The sequence below is a fragment of the Seriola dumerili genome, unplaced genomic scaffold (genome assembly GCF_002260705.1).
Source record: "Seriola dumerili isolate Sdu_G_001 unplaced genomic scaffold, Sdu_1.0 BDQW01000127.1, whole genome shotgun sequence".
NCBI classification, from domain to species: Eukaryota; Metazoa; Chordata; class Actinopteri; order Carangiformes; family Carangidae; genus Seriola; species Seriola dumerili.
The window spans coordinates 375,624-392,562 of NW_019174382.1; the positions used below are offsets into that span (position 1 = coordinate 375,624).

Below are 16,939 nucleotides of genomic sequence, written 5' to 3' on the forward strand. Positions count from 1 at the left end.
AAGATTTTTATTTAAGAAATAAACAGTGAGAACAGCAAAAATAAATAAATAAAAATGTGATTTATTAATGAATGAATGATATTAATAAATGATTATAGTGAACCAGCACTGCCTGGTTGTATACAATAATAATAATAATAATATCTGAATCTTAGACACCTGGAGCTGCATGAAGTAACTAATGAAAAATAACCAGTTTATTTGAAGTTTACAGGTGAATTTTACATCAGTAATATTTTTTAGCTAAAATCCAAAAATTTGAATAAAATAAAGTGAAAGACTCTTTAACACGTTCAAAGGTCTGTTCATCATCAACATCTGTAGCGTGTTTGTATCCAGCTGTGTGACGTGTGATTTATGAAACAGAAACACACTCAGACTTTCTGTGTTCTTTATTTCAGTTTAACAAAAAGGTTTAAAAACTCCTCATCAGTCAGAGCGGAGGACACAAGCTTGGTTTGACTGTGTCCCTGTGTTACTGCAGCAGTGAGGTCAGAGGTCAGAGGTCAGAGGACTCAGGACTCAGGTGGTTTTCTCTGGTGGCAGCGCAGCAGAAAAACAAATGTTGAGACTCGGAGTGGTCTGAGCTGCAGTCTGAAGCGGGGGGGCGGGGGGCGGACGGTCTGTGGCCCCTGGAGGACTCAGCTGTTCATCCAGGGGCCCGACAGTCACTTAAAGCTTCATCACAGTTCAGTCAGTTTGAGTTTGTCTGATCCACCCAGTCCCTCTGAGACCAGGTCCCTCTGAGACCTGGTCCCTCTGAGACCCTGTGAGACCCTGTGAGACCTGGTCCCTCTGAGACCAGGTCCCTCTCAGACCTGGTCCCTCTCAGACCTGGTCCCTCTGAGACCTGGTCCCTCTGAGACCCTGTGAGACCTGGTCCCTCTGAGACCAGGTCCCTCTCAGACCTGGTCCCTCTGAGACCTGGTCCCTCTAAGACCCTGTGAGACCAGGTCCCTCTCAGACCTGGTCTCACAGGGTCTCAGGTCCCTCTCAGACCTGGTCCCTCATGTGAGACCTGGTCCCTCTGAGACCTGGTCCCTCTAAGACCCTGTGAGACCTGGTCCCTCTCAGACCCTGTGAGACCTGGTCCCTCTGAGACCCTGTGAGACCTGGTCCCTCTAAGATCCGGTCCCTCTAAGACCTGGTCCCTCTAAGACCCTGTGAGACCTGGTCCCTCTCAGACCCTGTGAGACCTGGTCCCTGTGAGACCTGGTCTCATCAGGCAGAGTCTATTGTGTCAGTGGTCACAGGGCAGCTACAGTCCTGTCAGTTTAACTGCATAGATTAACTTTAGCTTTAGCATTTAGCATTTAGCTACAACTGTGTCACGGTCTGAACAGAGGAAACACAAACTGAGGAGTTTTTATTTAAAGTCAACTTCCTGTTGACTGCAGCGAAACGAGGAGATGACAGTTAAAGGATCGTTCCAGGTTTTTATTTTACTGATGATGATGAAGATGAAGATGAAGAGTGGTTTATTTCCACCCTGCTGCTGTTTGTTGCGTCAGTAGGAAACATTTTACTGTGCAATCTCTGGTTCCTGTTGATCAGCAGGTAAACATGTAACAGACGGATGATGACCTGTAAATAGCTGATGAACAACAACATAATTAACAGCTGTAAACAGCTGTAAACAGCTGTAAACAGATGTAAACAGCTGTAAACAGATGTAAACAGATGTAAACAGATGTAAACAGGTCAGTGGAGGGAAGAGGATCGGAGCCATGTGACTCTGACCCTCTGTGAGAAACAGATGATCATCATCAACAACATGAATCATGGAATAAAATCAAATGTCTCCAAATATTATATACAAATTGTTTTTGATTGTTGACTAATTAACTACTTGTTTAAAACATCCTGATAGTTATTAAATACTTTATACAGCTAAACTTAAAGTAACGTGAGACCAGCTGACTGAAGTTTTATCATCATCATCATCATCATCAGAAAAACACAGGAACGCTCCTTTAATGACGTTTCTCCAAAGGCGGTAAATATTAAAGCTAAAGTCCTGAGGCACATGTGCATTATAATAAAAAAAATATCTATACAAGCTCTTCACCTGGAGACAGACAAACAGTGAATACGTGGCCAGAAGTATGTGGACACCGCTAACACTCACAATCAGTTTATTAGAGTTCATTTCTGTTCTCAACTTCTCTGACGTGAAGATTTGTTTTATTGTGAAATAATAACTGGATCATTCTAAATGTTTCAGGCCTTTACAAAATGATTCAAACTAAACCAGTAAAAACCAGTAAAAACTGGTGACTGTGTGTAAATCTACAGTTTTAATAATCAACTAATGATCATTTTGTTCCAGCTGCTCACATGTGAACATTTTCTGCTTTTCTATATTTAACTGAAAATGTTTTTACTATTTACTAAATGATTAATCAATAACCAATAATCTGTGACTGTCTGAAAATGAAGGGCAGCTGCAGCTGTGGTGAAACATTGACTTTATGATTTCCCACAGTGGAAGGTGACGTCTTCAGATCTGAAAATATTCACATGTGAAACTGATTCATTTTCTCTCAATTTGTCTGATTCTATAAAAAACACCTCAAATCATCCAGTGAATCACCAGAATAAAACTAAGATTCATGGTTTTCCTTCATTAATAATCAATAATCATGGGGACAAACACTGGCCTAATAATGGATGGATGAAGGAGGGTGTCCACATACTTCTGTCCACATAATGTGATGCAGGCAGCTTGTGACAGTGTCTGTGGTTTAAGGCGTTCAGATGATTTCATGTTCAGGTCGAGACGAGCAGGAAGCTGCTGAGTTCAACTCCAATTCATGGAGAGAAGAAGAAGATGATCGTAAACAGATGAGAGAAGAAGAACAACCTCAACGAAAGGTCAGTGAAGAAGTCCTGTAGAGACGATGAAGATAGACAGACAGACAGGTGACAGACAGACAGACAGACAGACAGACAGGTGACAGACAGACAGGTGACAGACCGACAGGTGGATGGAGGTGCGTCTACGTGAAGATGAGGCCGGCTTCGCTGTAAACCTTGAAGACCTTCTCGATGGCGTTGACGTACGCCGCTGTCCTCAGGTCGAGACCCAGGTTGTACTTGTTGGCTGTTCTCATGATTTGCTGCACGAGAGGAAGGGGGGAGGGAAGAGGGAGGAGGGGGAGGGATGATCCTTTAACATCATGAGGTAATTGTGTGTGTGTGTGTGTGTGTGTGTGTGTGTGTGTGTGTGTGTGTGTGTGTTACCCTGGCAGAGCGCTCCATGGTGAAGGCCAGACCTGAGTGAACGATGTCCTTCTCAGACGCTCCCTGCAACAAAACACAGTTACACCACAGAAGAAGAAGGAGGACACACAGGATACAGAGCAGAAGTAGTAGTAGTATCAGTAGTACTATCAGTAGTAGTAGTAGTATCATTAGTAGTAGTATCAGTAGTAGTAGTAGTATCAGTAGTAGTAGTATCAGTAGTAGTAGTAGTAGTAGTAGTAGTATCAGTAGTAGTAGTTGTGTGTACTCACAGAGATCCTGGCCTGGAACTCAGACGTGGGGACGACAGGGATGGCGCCGCCATGTTTCCCAAACTTCCTCTCTAAACTCTCCTGGACCGACACTGGGTGGGGGTGGGGGGGGTAGGGGGTTGGGGGTGGGGTGGGGGGGTGTTAACTGTCGTCATAGAAACCAAGAGGCCGTGTTCACTGATGTACAGGTGTAAGGTCACTCACTGAGGAGGTGGTAGTTCGAGTCTCTCTCATATTTGAAGGTGAGTCGACCGTAACTGACGTGATTCAGATTCTTCAACCACTCAAAGTACGAGACTGTCACTCCTCCTGCATTCAGGTACATGTCCTGAGGACAGAGGAGGCGAGGAGAGGAGAGATGGAGAGAGAGAGAGGAGGAGGAGAGAGGAAGAGAGGAGAGAGGAGAGGAGGAGAGGAGAGAGGAGAGGAGAGGAGACAGGAGAGAGGAGAGAGGAGAGAGGAGAGAGGAGAGGAGAGAGAGGAGGAGAGGAGAGAGGAGAGAGGACAGAGGAGAGAGGAGGTGAGGAGAGAGGAGGTGAGGAGAGAGGAGGTGAGGAGAGGAGGAGAGGAGAGAGGAGAGAGGAGAGAGGACAGGGGAGAGAGGAGGTGAGGAGAGAGGAGGTGAGGAGAGGAGAGAGATCATTAGATCTTTCTAACGAACTCTTCATCATCAGACACAGAAACAGGAACAGACGCCATCTTGGACTCACTGGGATCACCATGATGTTTCTCTCCAGGAAGATGCGGTCGGCTTCAGGCGTGGTCGGACCGTTGGCTCCCTCTGCAATGATCTGAAGGGACACAGAACAGGTCAGTGCACTGAGGCATGATGGGAAAACTGGACAGGACAACCACAGAGAGTTTACTGCTCGGATAACTTGATTGTGTGTGTGTGTGTGTGTGTGTGTGTGACCTTGGCTTTGATCTTGTGTGCGTTGCTCTTGGTCAGCTGTTTCTCGCTGGCGGCTGGGATCAGGATGTCACAGTCGGCCTCCAGGATGTTTCCTTCGTACGGCGTCGAGTTCGGGAAACCAACGATGGTCCCATTGGACTGGAGACACAAAGACACAAAGATCAGTCAGAGGATGATACATTTCATATGTTAATAGATAAATAATAATATTAATAATAAATAATAATAAAAGATAAATGAATGAAAGCTCAAAGAGTTGTTTTCCTCACACACTGATTACAGCTCTGTGTTCAAACATTAACATATCACTGAGGTTTAAAAAACCTTCTGTATGAGACTGAACTGTAGCAACTCTGTTCCTCCAACAGGCGGCGCACTGGTCTTCATGTGTTATTGTTGCTCATGTTTAAATTCATTTCTGTTCCTATTTGTTAATATTTGACCAGTACAGACCAGACTGTAGCTCTGGTACTGAACCAGTACAGACCAGTTTGTAGTCCTCCAGCTCTTTGGGGTCGATGCCGTTGGGGTTCCAGATGTTTCCGTCCATTTCTCCGACTCCGACACACTTTGCTCCGAAGCGATGAAGATATCTCATGGAGTGAAGACCCACGTTACCAAAACCCTGCAGGCAGAGCAGAGTGCACGTTAACCCAGTCATCACACACACACACACACACACACACACACACACACACACACACACACACACACACACACACACCAACTCTGATGATCCTCTGACTTTTCCTCTAGCGCCACCACCAGGTCGAAGTTTAATGTGTGGGATATTTTCAACAGTTTAGAGCTGTTAGCTGTTAGTTAACAGTTAACAGCTACCAGTTAACTAGCTGTTAGTTAGCTGTTAGCTGTTAGCTGTAGCTCTAACATACAGTGTTTGTTGACAGTATTGTGTGCTGAACAGAAACAGTAAAATAAATCTCCTTGATCAGCTCGTTCTCCTCCTCCTCTTTCTTCAGACGTGTTGGCTGATGATGAGGAGAAGGGGGCGGGGCCTACCTGGATGATGAAGGTCTTGTCCTGGAAGCCGGGACACATGCCCAGCTGGCTCATGTAGGCCGCCTCGTTGATGAAGTTCTCTATGCCGTGGAAAACTCCTCGTCCGGTGGCGGAGATGCGACCGTGGATCCCTCCCTGACTGATGGGCTTCCCCGTGACGCAGGCGTGAGCGTTGATGTCCTGAGGAGGAGGAGTCACACAGACACACCTCAGGCTTCATATACTTTAATGTCTCAAATCAACACTGATGATGTCATTGCCAATCAAATGATTCAGGAACTGCAGCTTCAATAATCCACTGAGCCACTTGTTTAAAGAGTCATCTGAAGATAATTAATGATTAAAATTATAATTAAGATAATTAAAGATCATCAGGCGACTTGTGCCATGTTGATAGGAGCTGGAGATCGAACACCAACACTACGATTAATAGACGACCAGCTCCATCAGGTCAGCATGAAATTCACTCTGTACAGTAAATCACGTCTTGGTCACCTGATTCTCTGAGAAGTGAGAGAACTTCAAAATAAAATGTGTGCAGTGACAGTTTTAATGAAGCTTATTATCTTTACATAATAAGCTTTAATAAGGTGACAGAACAGCCCTGTCTCTGATTGGCTGGCTGTTCCTGACAGACAACAGATCAAACTGCAGGTTGTGAGCTCGACATGTTGACGTGAAGCTTCATCTTTAAACAGCTGTTAACGAACATTCACATCACTGGCAGCAAACAAACAGGAAGTAGAGGAAAGACACTTCCTGTGTTGTGATGGTCATCACTCTGAGCTCACAGTACAGTCCAGAGCTTCTCTGTATGTCAGCTGTTGACTGATGATCTGAACAACAAAATCAACACTGTGACTCTCACATCAGACTCCGTTAGGTCCACCGGAGATCAAGTGTCACAATGATCCATCACATGATCTCTCTGCTGTTCATTTAATGTCATTATTCTGTGTTGTACATTAGGACGTGTGTCATGGATGCCATGCAGGTTAACCCTCAGACTCACGTAGTGTCCCATGGTGGTGGCGAAGGTGTCTGCGATCCAGGACATCTCCCGCTCCCCGGTGCTCATGTCCGGAGCAGGCACATCGATACCAGGTCCTGAACAACCACAGAGACACACAGGTAAAGTGAACGCAGCGGAGTGACTCTGGACAGGTGTGACAGGTGACAGGGAACAAAGACATCAAGTGTCTTAAAGATACAATAGACTTTAATTAGCTCCAACATCAGACTGTATAAAACATTTAAACACAGGCGAACAGATGGAAGAACACAACACATCAAAGTCAGTAAGATTCAATAAAAACTACTGACGACTTAAAAAGGATTATAAAACTAGATCAAATCAACCGTCAGATGTTCATGAAGTTCAGTGTGTTTTCTCTGGTCACTCTGTGACTCAGGTTTGTAAAAACAGAATCTCTCTGGTGTGATCTGCTGCACCTGGAGACCAGAGACACCTTCACTCACCGATGAAGCCTTTCTTGGCGAGTTCGATCGTGAACCTCCGGGTGATTTTCTCCAGCTCAGTGTCCTGAAACAAAAACACAGACGCGATCAGTTCAGTTAAAACTCTCTGAGGACGGATCTACTGTACACCTACAGGTGTTGACAGGTGAACCTCTGCCTCTGCTTCCAGGCTTTGTGCTCAGAGAAGTTTTTATTTCAAAACTTGTTCATTCATATGATTAAATAAAACCTTCAGTAGATTTATTTGGAAGGAAAAAAGGAGTAAAACATTTAAAATAACTTGATTACTCTGCTGTGTTAATTAAAACAATCAGTCTGATGATGATTCAGCCACAAAGTGGAATGAAACAGGTTTTTACCTGCTGAAATGAAAAATAAAGAAACAAATGCAAACATGTTTAATATTAATATTAAATACATAATATTATTGCGAGAGAGTGGACAGGGACTTCATGCTAAGCTAGGCTAAGCTAGGCTAACCCTGTCCTGACAGATACCAGAGTGTTATCAATCTGAACCTCCTTAAAACTAATTAAAATTTTAACAGCACAAGTTAAAACCTGTTTCAGGATCAGACTGAGAAGGACGGAAACTCAGCAGGGACAAAAAGGATGACTATCACTTACTAAAAACATGAATTTAAAGGAGCTGCATGTGGTTTCTATTATCAGGAGCAGGTGGAGGTGATGTCACTTCAGCCATCGTTGTGTTTACGAGACAACAGGTTGTAATATGAATCAGACAATCAGACGGACCGGGGCTAGCTGTTAGCATGCTAACGTCAGTAGAAGAAGAGCGGTCGGTGTTTGTTTCCACCTCTGGAGACAGATGTTGGTGAGTAAAGGAATGAACTCACAACGTTTCTTTAGAGTGGTCAGTGAACAGCTGCTAATGCTAATGTTAGCTATATAGCGATAGCAACACGTACAGACAGCTGATTTGTCTGAAGATTCTCAGTCGTCCACGTCATGATACCTGAAGTTTCTACAGGTGAGTCCAGTTTCCCTCCATTCAACTTGTCCTGGATATAAACTTACAGGAAGCTGCTTTAATGATCAGAACTTTAGTTATTCCTGATGTCATCAACTAATTCACTAATGAACTAATTCACTAATGAACTAATTACCCCGGACCTGGATGAGTGTGTAAGTGACAGATGGATTCACCTTCCTCAGACAGAGTTCAACTGGAGCAACAACAACTGGTTTGACTCTTGTCTGTTTACACTGAATCTGATTCCTGGAACTTCTTCTTGTGAAAAGGTCAAAGGTCAGAGGTCAGCAGGCCTGACAGAGCCGCACACGTGAGAAGGCTGATGTGTTCAACAGCAGAGAGAGAGAGAGAGGGAGGGAGGGGGAGAAGAGAGAGAGGGCGAGGGGGAAGAGAGAGGTGACGAAAGAGAGAAGAGAGAGTGATGAGAAGAGTAGACACATGAGAGAGAGAGAGAGAGAGGGAGAGAGAGAGAGAGAGAGAGGGAGGGGGAGAGAGGGGGAGAGGGAGGGGGAGAGAGAGGCATGAAGTCAATGTGGAGAGAGAGAAACTTATTGACTCATCATGTTAGAGAGAGAGAGAGAGTTAATTTTCTCTCTGGCAGTTGATGGTTCAGCATTTCCTGAATCACTGGGCAGCAGATGGGGGTGGGGTGGGGTGGGTGGTGTCAACAGTGTTATCACCAGTTAAAGGAACATACACTGTTATTTCACATTAGAGTAAATATCTGACGATGATGATGGTGATGCACAGTTCATACTGAGGGTCAGAGGCTGCAGTTCTCCACATGTCGCTGACCTGCTTTTATTTTGAAAACCATTCTAGACAAACTTCCCTCAGTTCATCCTCCAATCACCTCCTCAGATCACAGGTCACATGTCAGCTGTCAGTCCCAGGGTCCAATCTTTACCTCGAGTTTCACCTGAGATTTTCTTCTTCACTGAAACATTTAATGCAGAATATGAACCGAGGTCAGCTGATCAGCGCACTGGGTGTAATCGCTCCGTCACGTCTCCACTGCAGCATGAACTGCTTCTCATCAACCAGGTCAACTCAGTGTTTTCACTCGTTCCTCATGATTAATGAACAAATAAAACTGAGAGGCTGAAGAGAGGACAGATGTGATCGACACGTTCTCCTCTCCGACTGCTTCTCTTTACCCTCACTGACTGAATCAGATGTGGTGTGTTTGAGGAACAGAGCAACTGTAGGAGAAGAGAGACTGGAGGTTGTGTGTGAACTTACAGAGTAATTCCTCGGGTTGATCTTCACTCCGGCTTTGGCTCCACCAAACGGCACATCTGGAACACATCCACTTCATTTAAAGAGCAGAACCAAGACACCAGAGAAGTGTGTGTGTGTGTGTGTGTGTGTGTGTATGTGTGTGTGTGTGTGTGTGTGTGTGTGTGTACTCACCGACGACGGCACATTTATACGTCATCAGCGAGGCCAGAGCTTTCACCTCGTCCACAGACACGTCTGTACTGTAACGGATCCCTGAAACACACACACGAAAAAACTCTGATTCTTCAGAACTGAACCTGAACCGGGTCCCAAGTCCAGATCCTCAGATCTTGGTCCACTTCCGGTCCAGGTCTGGGTCTGGAACTGGATCAGACCTGAGGACTGTTTGAGTCCGGTCTGTTTGATTGGCAGCAGCTAAAACATAACTATAACTCCGATTTTTATTTATATATTTTTATTCTTTTATTTTATTTTTTGCTCTATTTTTATATTTCTATTTTTTAAATATTGATATTTATTTATTTATTTTTCAATACTCCTGTACCAACCACTTAATCTTTAGCACATGTGCAGAACAGTGTATATTGTGTTTCTTCTTCTGTAATCACTGAAGACCTCTCACCTCCATTCATTCATTCATTCATTCATTCATTCATTCATTCACCAGGTTCCTGTAGTTCCCTTCAACAGTTCATTAAAACAAGCAGCAGCAGGAGATTAACAGACACATATTGTGATGTGAAACACCAACATCACGGTGAACTCACTTCTTTGGGTTTTAGGAAAAATCAGACTAATTAGCTGGGACTGTTTTCTGCCTGATTAAGTGAAATTAATTGTGGATTAAAGTTTACAGACAACGAAGGATCATTAGCGGTGTTAAAGTTTGAAGTCAGTTCCTCTGCTGCTCAGTGGTAAAAAGGTAAAAACACAGAAATGGAGGGAGTTGTGCATGAAGCTGAGCCAACACTCACATCCCTGAAAACACAACGCTGCTGCTGCTGCTGCTGCTGCTGCTGCTGCTGCCGCCGCAGGGAGACGCACAAAATGGCTGCAGCTCAGAGACAAGAGGAAACAGACCAACGGGTTCAAGTTTAAACTCGGGGCAGTTTTTATTGAGCAGCAGCAGGAACAGACAGAAAACTAAAGAGTGAAGCAGGAAGAAGAAAGAAAGACGAGGAAGAGGAATAAAGAGAGGAGTGTGGAGGAGAGAGAGGAAGCAGACGGAGTGGCGTGAGGAGGAGGTGGTCAGTCAGTGTGGGTGTGGTCTGCTACAACAGCCTCATTTAAAGGAACAGTACAAAGACACCAGTGTGAACCACACCCTTCACCTGCTGCACAGGTTCCAACACTGAGACAGCTGAAACACCTCCACCCTCAGCTACAGTCAGATCTGACACCACAACCACAACCACAACAACCACCATAACAACCGCAACAACAACCACAACAACCACAACAACCACCACAACAACCACCATAACCACAACAACCACCATAACAACCGCAACAACAACCACAACCACCACCACAACCACAACAACCACAACAACCACCATAACAACCGCAACAACAACCACAACCACCACCACAACCACAACAACCACTACAACCACTACAACAACCACCATAACAACCACCACCACAACAACTACAACCACTACAACAACCACCACCACCATAACAACCACCACAACAACAACCACTACAACCACCACAACCACAACAACCACCATAACAACCACAACAACCACCACAACCACAACAACCACCATAACAACCACTACAACCACTACAACAACCACCACCACCATAACAACCACCACAACAACCACCACCACCACCACAACCACAACAACCACCATAACAACCACCACAACAACAACAACTACAACCACTACAACAACCACCACCACCATAACAACCACAACCACCACAACAACCACCATAACAACAACCACCACAACAACCACCACAACAGCCACCACCATAACAACAACCACCACAACAACCACCATAACAACCACCACCACCATAACAACCACAACAACCACCACAACAACAACCACAATAACCACCATAACAACAACCACAATAACCACCATAACAACAACCACCACAACAACCACCACAACAACCACCACCACCATAACAACCACAACAACCACAATAACCACCATAACAACAACCACAACAACCACAACAACGACCACAACAACAACCACCACAACCGCCATAATAACAACAACCACCACAACCATCATAACAACCACGACAACAACAACAACCACGACAACAACAACAACAACAACAGAGACCAGAGGACGAGGACTCCACTTCACTTTGTGACACATATAATAGAGTCATGGAGCAGCTCCTTCCTCCAGCTGCTGCTCACTGGACAAACTCCTGGTTTTATTTTCATGTATTTGAATATCTTTATTATTCCTCCACATGGCAACAGTCAGAGTCGGACATCTTGTTTTCAGGTTGTCCGTCTCGTTCTCGTGGACACGATATCTCAGTGACTTCACAGTCAACAAACATTCACCTGGACTCAACGATGAACTGATTAGATTTTGGTGGTCAAAGGTCAGTGTCAGTGTTACCTCACAAAACTCTTTTTAGCCATTACTCAAGACTTAACACACACAGTCAATATTTCCTCTGACTGTGGATAAACAGGAAGCTACCTGGAACCAGTCTGAGAGGAGGAGGAGGTGGTTCTAGTTTTAACATGTAACTGGTTGTACAGGATCAGCTGGACAGTGAAAACACATCCGTGTTGTACAGGTTAGAGAGGAGCGGCTGTTTGTGATACAGTCCTGCAGTGAATCCTCCGTCATGAAGGTTTTAATCTTTAGTTTGTATTAAAACTGTTTCAGACAGATGTTGATGATCATTGTGGAGCTGTGTCACATTATACAGCTGTTTGTAATTTACCTTCACTGATATCAACGATGTGGACTCTTTGTCTCTATTTTATGGAGACACCTGGACGCCACAGCGCCAGTCCTCATTAGACAGTCGCCAGTCGCAGTAGACCTGGGGTGTCATGTTGCTTCCAAAGATCAGTAATCACTTTCTTTGATTACTAATAATCAGTATCTGAACCGGCCCTGACAAACCACATCAGTGGATCCCTAACACACTAACGGCTTGACTGATTTTTCACATGGACTCAGTCACGGACCTCCTCTCACACAGTCCAGGACCTGGTTCAGGATCTGGATCAGTCAGAATGAGCTGGTCTGGATTTAGAAAGCTGCAGCAGTTATTTCAGAGTCACATACATTTTTAATCAACATTAAATTATTATCAAGCCTCAGGAATCTGTGTCATCAGACGCTCTGACTGACGCTGACGTGGAGGAATAAGAACACCTCACCAACCCTGAGCAGGAGCTTCAGTTTCAGTTGAACTGGTCTGGAACTCTGAGATCTGAGCTGCTTCCTGAAAGTTTCCTGGAATATTTCCTGTCACTGCTGTCGAGGAAACGACTCCACGCGGCCCTCGGCTCTGATCCCAGTTCAGATAAGACTCAGCAGCCTCTCAACATGTTAATATGTTCATGTGAACATCCCTCTGCCTGTGGATCAGTTCTACACTCAGGAGAAAACCTTCAGTCTGTTCCTGTTTTTAAAACATCCTGCTAATGAACGAACAAACCAGCAACAGGAGCTGATGTTAATGAGCATCAGGCTGTGACGTATTATCGCTCTGCAGCTGCAGCAGCTTGTCATGTGATGTACAGCTCTGAGTTTATTCTCATTGTTTCAGCTGTTGTAAAGTCAGGTTTTATGTTGCGGTCGTGGTGTGAGACTGAACCTGAAGTGAAACATCATTTTATCTGTTCTGTTTCAGATTCCTGAAGTCGACTCTCTTTAATCTTTGATCTCCTCGCCTTTTTATTTGAATGTAAATACAGAACAAATGTTAATAAACCAAGAGGTTAAAGGTTGTTGTGTCTACCAGACTCCTCTGTGTGTGTGTGTGTGTGTGTGTGTGTGTGTGTGTGTGTTCAGACTGCAGCACGTGTGATGAAAAAACACACACACACACACACACACACAGCAAGTGAACCAGCAGCTGACTGGACTCTCAGCATTCCTGTCAGGGGAGGAAACCTCTCCACCTTCAACCACATTCAACCTGCCTGACGCTCCGTCCAACATGCACAGAATTGTATGTGTTACACAATCACACACACACAAACACACACACTAGTTTTTTTTTTTAACTGTGATCCAAAACTGAAACTCTGAGCTGTAAGAGATTAAACCTGTTTAATTAACTTTTAATGAATTCTCTCATATTTTACTGTCCTCACTGGTTTCTATTTTTATTTTTAATTTACATATTTTATCATCTACTGTCTTTCTATTGTCTGTTTTCATTGTCCGTCAGTCTGCCCTTGTTTGTTTGAACTATCAGATGTTTTTTATTGTAAAGGTCTTTGAGCTTCAGCTCTTGTATGAAAAGTGTTCACAAAATAAAGTTAATTATTATTATTATTATTATTATTAAAATAATTTGTTTCTCGCTTTATTCAAAGATTCCATCAAACCAACAAAGTCAAGCTGATAGAAAAGTGATGATGATGATGATGATGATGATGATGATGATGATGATGATGACACTGTGAGGTGATGTCACAATGTGAATTGATGCATTTCATATTAGTGGTTAACACAGCATTGAATTAAATTCAATTAAATTATTGTTTTAACAGAGTTTCAGCTGATGATGACGTATGACAACATGAAGTATAACATGAAGTCTTGTTCAGTCAGGTCGGGTCTTCTGTTGGAAACCAGGAAGTTATTAGTGTTACAGTCTCATTAAAACACATCAACTCTATGATATTTACATAATAATCCAATAATCACAGCAAACCCTGATCAGACTTCACTGAGAGATAAAAACTGTTCATGGTTTTATTTTGAAAGCGTCCTCACTTTACTTTTATTGTGTAAACCTTCAGTACAGCTCTCTAAAGGAGGTCTGCTCTGTGCAGACTGTGACTGCTGATGCTTCAACATCATTTACGTTCTGATCTTTTACTTCAGTGTAGTTCTGATGCACGACTTTAACTTGCATCAGTGTTTTTACTTTTAAAAGCATGTAAATGACTGTTATAATCTTAAAAGGCTGATCAGATCAGCACCATGCAGAGGCTCAGATTAATACCAGTGGGTCTCTGTTCTGCATATACTCTGGACAGATCCAGCACTTTGAGCTTGGTGGGAGAATATCCAGCAGATTATTGTGAACTGATTATTATACTGAATGAGCAGCTCCACCTGTTCAGTAAACCTGCTCAGGACCTACAGCCTGAACCTCAGGAGTCTGACTGCCCCCCACCCCCCCTCCCACCCCCTCTTCACACAAAAAAATCCACCTTATTTTGAACAATGGGCTCAACTGACAGGGTGACATATTTTATTAGTGTATGTTTACATGTCACTGACACTTCAGTGTTGTTATTTTGTACCTGTGTGTAAGAGTGTTTACCTTTGACAGTGAGCTTATCTTATAAATAATCATCATCATAATAATTATCATCATCATCATCATCATCAAATAATACTGTAGTAACTTCCTGAGTCTGGTTTAAACTTTAAAGTCTTACATGCTGCTGTGATAGTGTTATAAAGAACCAACTACTGTTGTGATACCCGGGTCCAGGTGCGGGTCTCACCTCCCTTGCAGGGCGTCCTGTGCTGGCTGTGCTGAGCCCGGTAGCCCTCTATCACCTCCCACTCTCCGTTGTCCCTCTTGATGGGGAAGCTGACGCTCAGGACGTGGTTACACGGCTTGATGATCCGCAGGATCCCGCGGACCTTCTTTCTCTTCTGCTCGGGGCTCTCCCGGGTCTTCAGATCCTCCACCAGCTTGTCCTCCACGATAGCGGCTCCCTGGTCGAAGAAGCCCTCCACCATGGTGAAGAAGTTGGGGTCGTCGTCCCGGTCCACGGCCTGGCTGTAGCTGCGGTACCGCAGCAGAGACGCGGAAGCCGCGAGAGACGAGTCAGCGGCGGCAGCAGCGGCGGAGCAGCCCGAGGCCAGGACACTGCCCGCTCCCCGGGTGAGTAGCTCTCCGATATACCGGTACATTTCGGGGGCTTTCTGTAAGTTTACCGTCCCGCAGAGAAGGGTGAGCCGGATCAGGGCAGGACAGTGAGGGGGAAGACGAGGAAATGGAGCGGGGAAACTTAAAGTTGTACCGCAGCAGCGGCTCCTCCTTTCCGCCGCCCCTTCCTGTTAAAGTACACCGCAGCGAGCGTGACCGTCCTGCACGTGCAGCTGCGTGTATTTATACCGAGCACAAACTGACACGAGACTGTTCCTAACTAAAATAACCCGCAGAAGTCCCGCAGGTTAGCTAACCGTTAGCACGTTAACATCGTTTACTAACGTGTTCAAACTCAACTGTCAGTGAAGCTAACACACAATCTGCTCTCATGGAGACAGATCTGCCAATAGTGAAGACTATTTGTACATTTCTGTCTTATTTGACGCATTTTTAGAACATTTAAGACACTTTAAAACAGCGTTGAGCCCGCTAGCATTGGTACAAATTAAACTTCCGGTTCCAACATTCAAAATAAGACCACATGTCGATAAAGGTTTTCCAGAAGTGATTTTATACGTTTCAGCAAAATTGATGAAAATTAATTCAGTTTGTACTTTAGTTGTACTTTACAAACAACAGGGCTCTAACTACACTGTAAAACATTTAGTAGAATCAACTCATCTATTCTCATTCATTTAAACTTTTTAAATATCAAGTGAATTAGACTTAGAAAGTTTTCATTTTCAGATTTTAGAGCTTATGAAAACAAGCTTTTCTGAATTGTGACTGACTTGAAATGATGAGTTGAATGAATGAACTACTGACGTTCATTCAACTCATTAAATTAAGTTTTTTTAAGGAACAAAACCAGCATATTAACAGACTTCCCAGCATGCATTGTTTGGAATTTTTTTCTCCATGCAGTGAGGAGACAACTATGAGACATGCAAACACAAAAATAAAAATGAAAGTAACAAACAAGTTAAAGAATTACAGGATAAAACACTAAAAGTTAATTTAGTTAATAGTTACAAAAGTGTAACTATAACAGTAATGTGACTAACACAGGTAAACATGTAAAAAGAGAGGGGGACATATGGTTGCCACTTTTATTTTGAAAGCAACAGTTTTTGCCTTCCCCTGGGGCGGGTCGGTCACCACCCCAGACCTCCCTCCTCAAACCAAAATATGTGTTGACTCAGTAAATTATAATCTGTATGATTTCAACAATGAAACATTTATGAATTAGTTTAATATAATTTCCTGCTTGTTATCATTACAATGAAGTTGAATGTTTAAGAGTAAAGTGATGTGATTTATTTAATCTAAAAATACACATTAGGAAGCGTGTGTGTGTGTGAGTGATGAAGGGGTTTTGAATGTCGTCTTTTCTAAGTTTAGAGCTCATGGTCATTAAATGAGACGGTTTAATGTCTCTGTCTCTCAGTGGCTCAGTCTGCATCGTACTGAACACACTCTGCGTGTTTTACCTCAAAGTAACTAGAGACTCCCTCAGAGATATGGAGGCCTGTTTCTGTTCAAGAAAAATAAGTCTGATTAAAACAACAACAACAAATAATGAGCAATTCAAAACTATAAAATACTAATTATGTCAAAATTCTGACTGTTTTGCTTTTTTGCTCTTTATTTATTTATTTATTTATTTACGGGGCAGATGGCTCCGCCCACCCTGAGTCTGGTT

The 16,939-nt window shown here is 43.6% G+C and overlaps 1 protein-coding gene across 5 annotated transcripts; it reads right to left on the reverse strand.

Moving 5' to 3' along the window:
* Nucleotides 1–376: 376 nt before the first annotated feature.
* LOC111224197 (glutamate dehydrogenase, mitochondrial-like) lies at nucleotides 377–15,407 on the reverse strand. Of its 5 annotated transcripts, none has more exons than XR_002665213.1 (15): nucleotides 14,864–15,407; nucleotides 9,334–9,414; nucleotides 9,163–9,218; nucleotides 6,928–6,991; nucleotides 6,461–6,555; nucleotides 5,449–5,628; nucleotides 4,916–5,053; nucleotides 4,429–4,566; nucleotides 4,226–4,306; nucleotides 3,720–3,843; nucleotides 3,516–3,607; nucleotides 3,244–3,306; nucleotides 1,187–3,119; nucleotides 1,051–1,112; nucleotides 377–786 (listed from the first exon to the last, which is right to left on the reverse strand). XR_002665213.1 is itself a non-coding variant. In XM_022748611.1 (13 exons), the coding sequence occupies exons 1-13, from the start codon at nucleotides 15,276–15,278 to the stop codon at nucleotides 3,000–3,002; spliced, it is 1,647 nt and encodes a 548-aa protein (XP_022604332.1). In that variant the 5' UTR covers nucleotides 15,279–15,407; the 3' UTR covers nucleotides 1,018–2,999. The 5 variants fall into 5 exon arrangements, 1 of the variants encoding a protein (XP_022604332.1); XR_002665212.1 differs by lacking the exon at nucleotides 377–786 and adding an exon at nucleotides 856–876; XR_002665210.1 differs by having other exon boundaries at nucleotides 1,061–3,119.
* Between the last annotated feature and the right edge of the window lie 1,532 nt (nucleotides 15,408–16,939).

What these genes read in the sequence shown, in the direction of transcription:
- LOC111224197 (XM_022748611.1), bottom strand. Translation starts at nt 15,278, where the DNA reads ATGTACCGGTATATCGGAGAGCTACTCACCCGGGGAGCGGGCAGTGTC. An exon ending in CAGGACGCCCTGCAAGGGAG is followed by an intron (nt 9,415 to 14,863) that starts GTGAGACCCGCA and finishes TGTGTGTTTCAG; the next exon opens with GGATCCGTTACAGTACAGAC. An exon ending in GTATAAATGTGCCGTCGTCG is followed by an intron (nt 9,219 to 9,333) that starts GTGAGTACACAC and finishes GATGTGTTCCAG; the next exon opens with ATGTGCCGTTTGGTGGAGCC.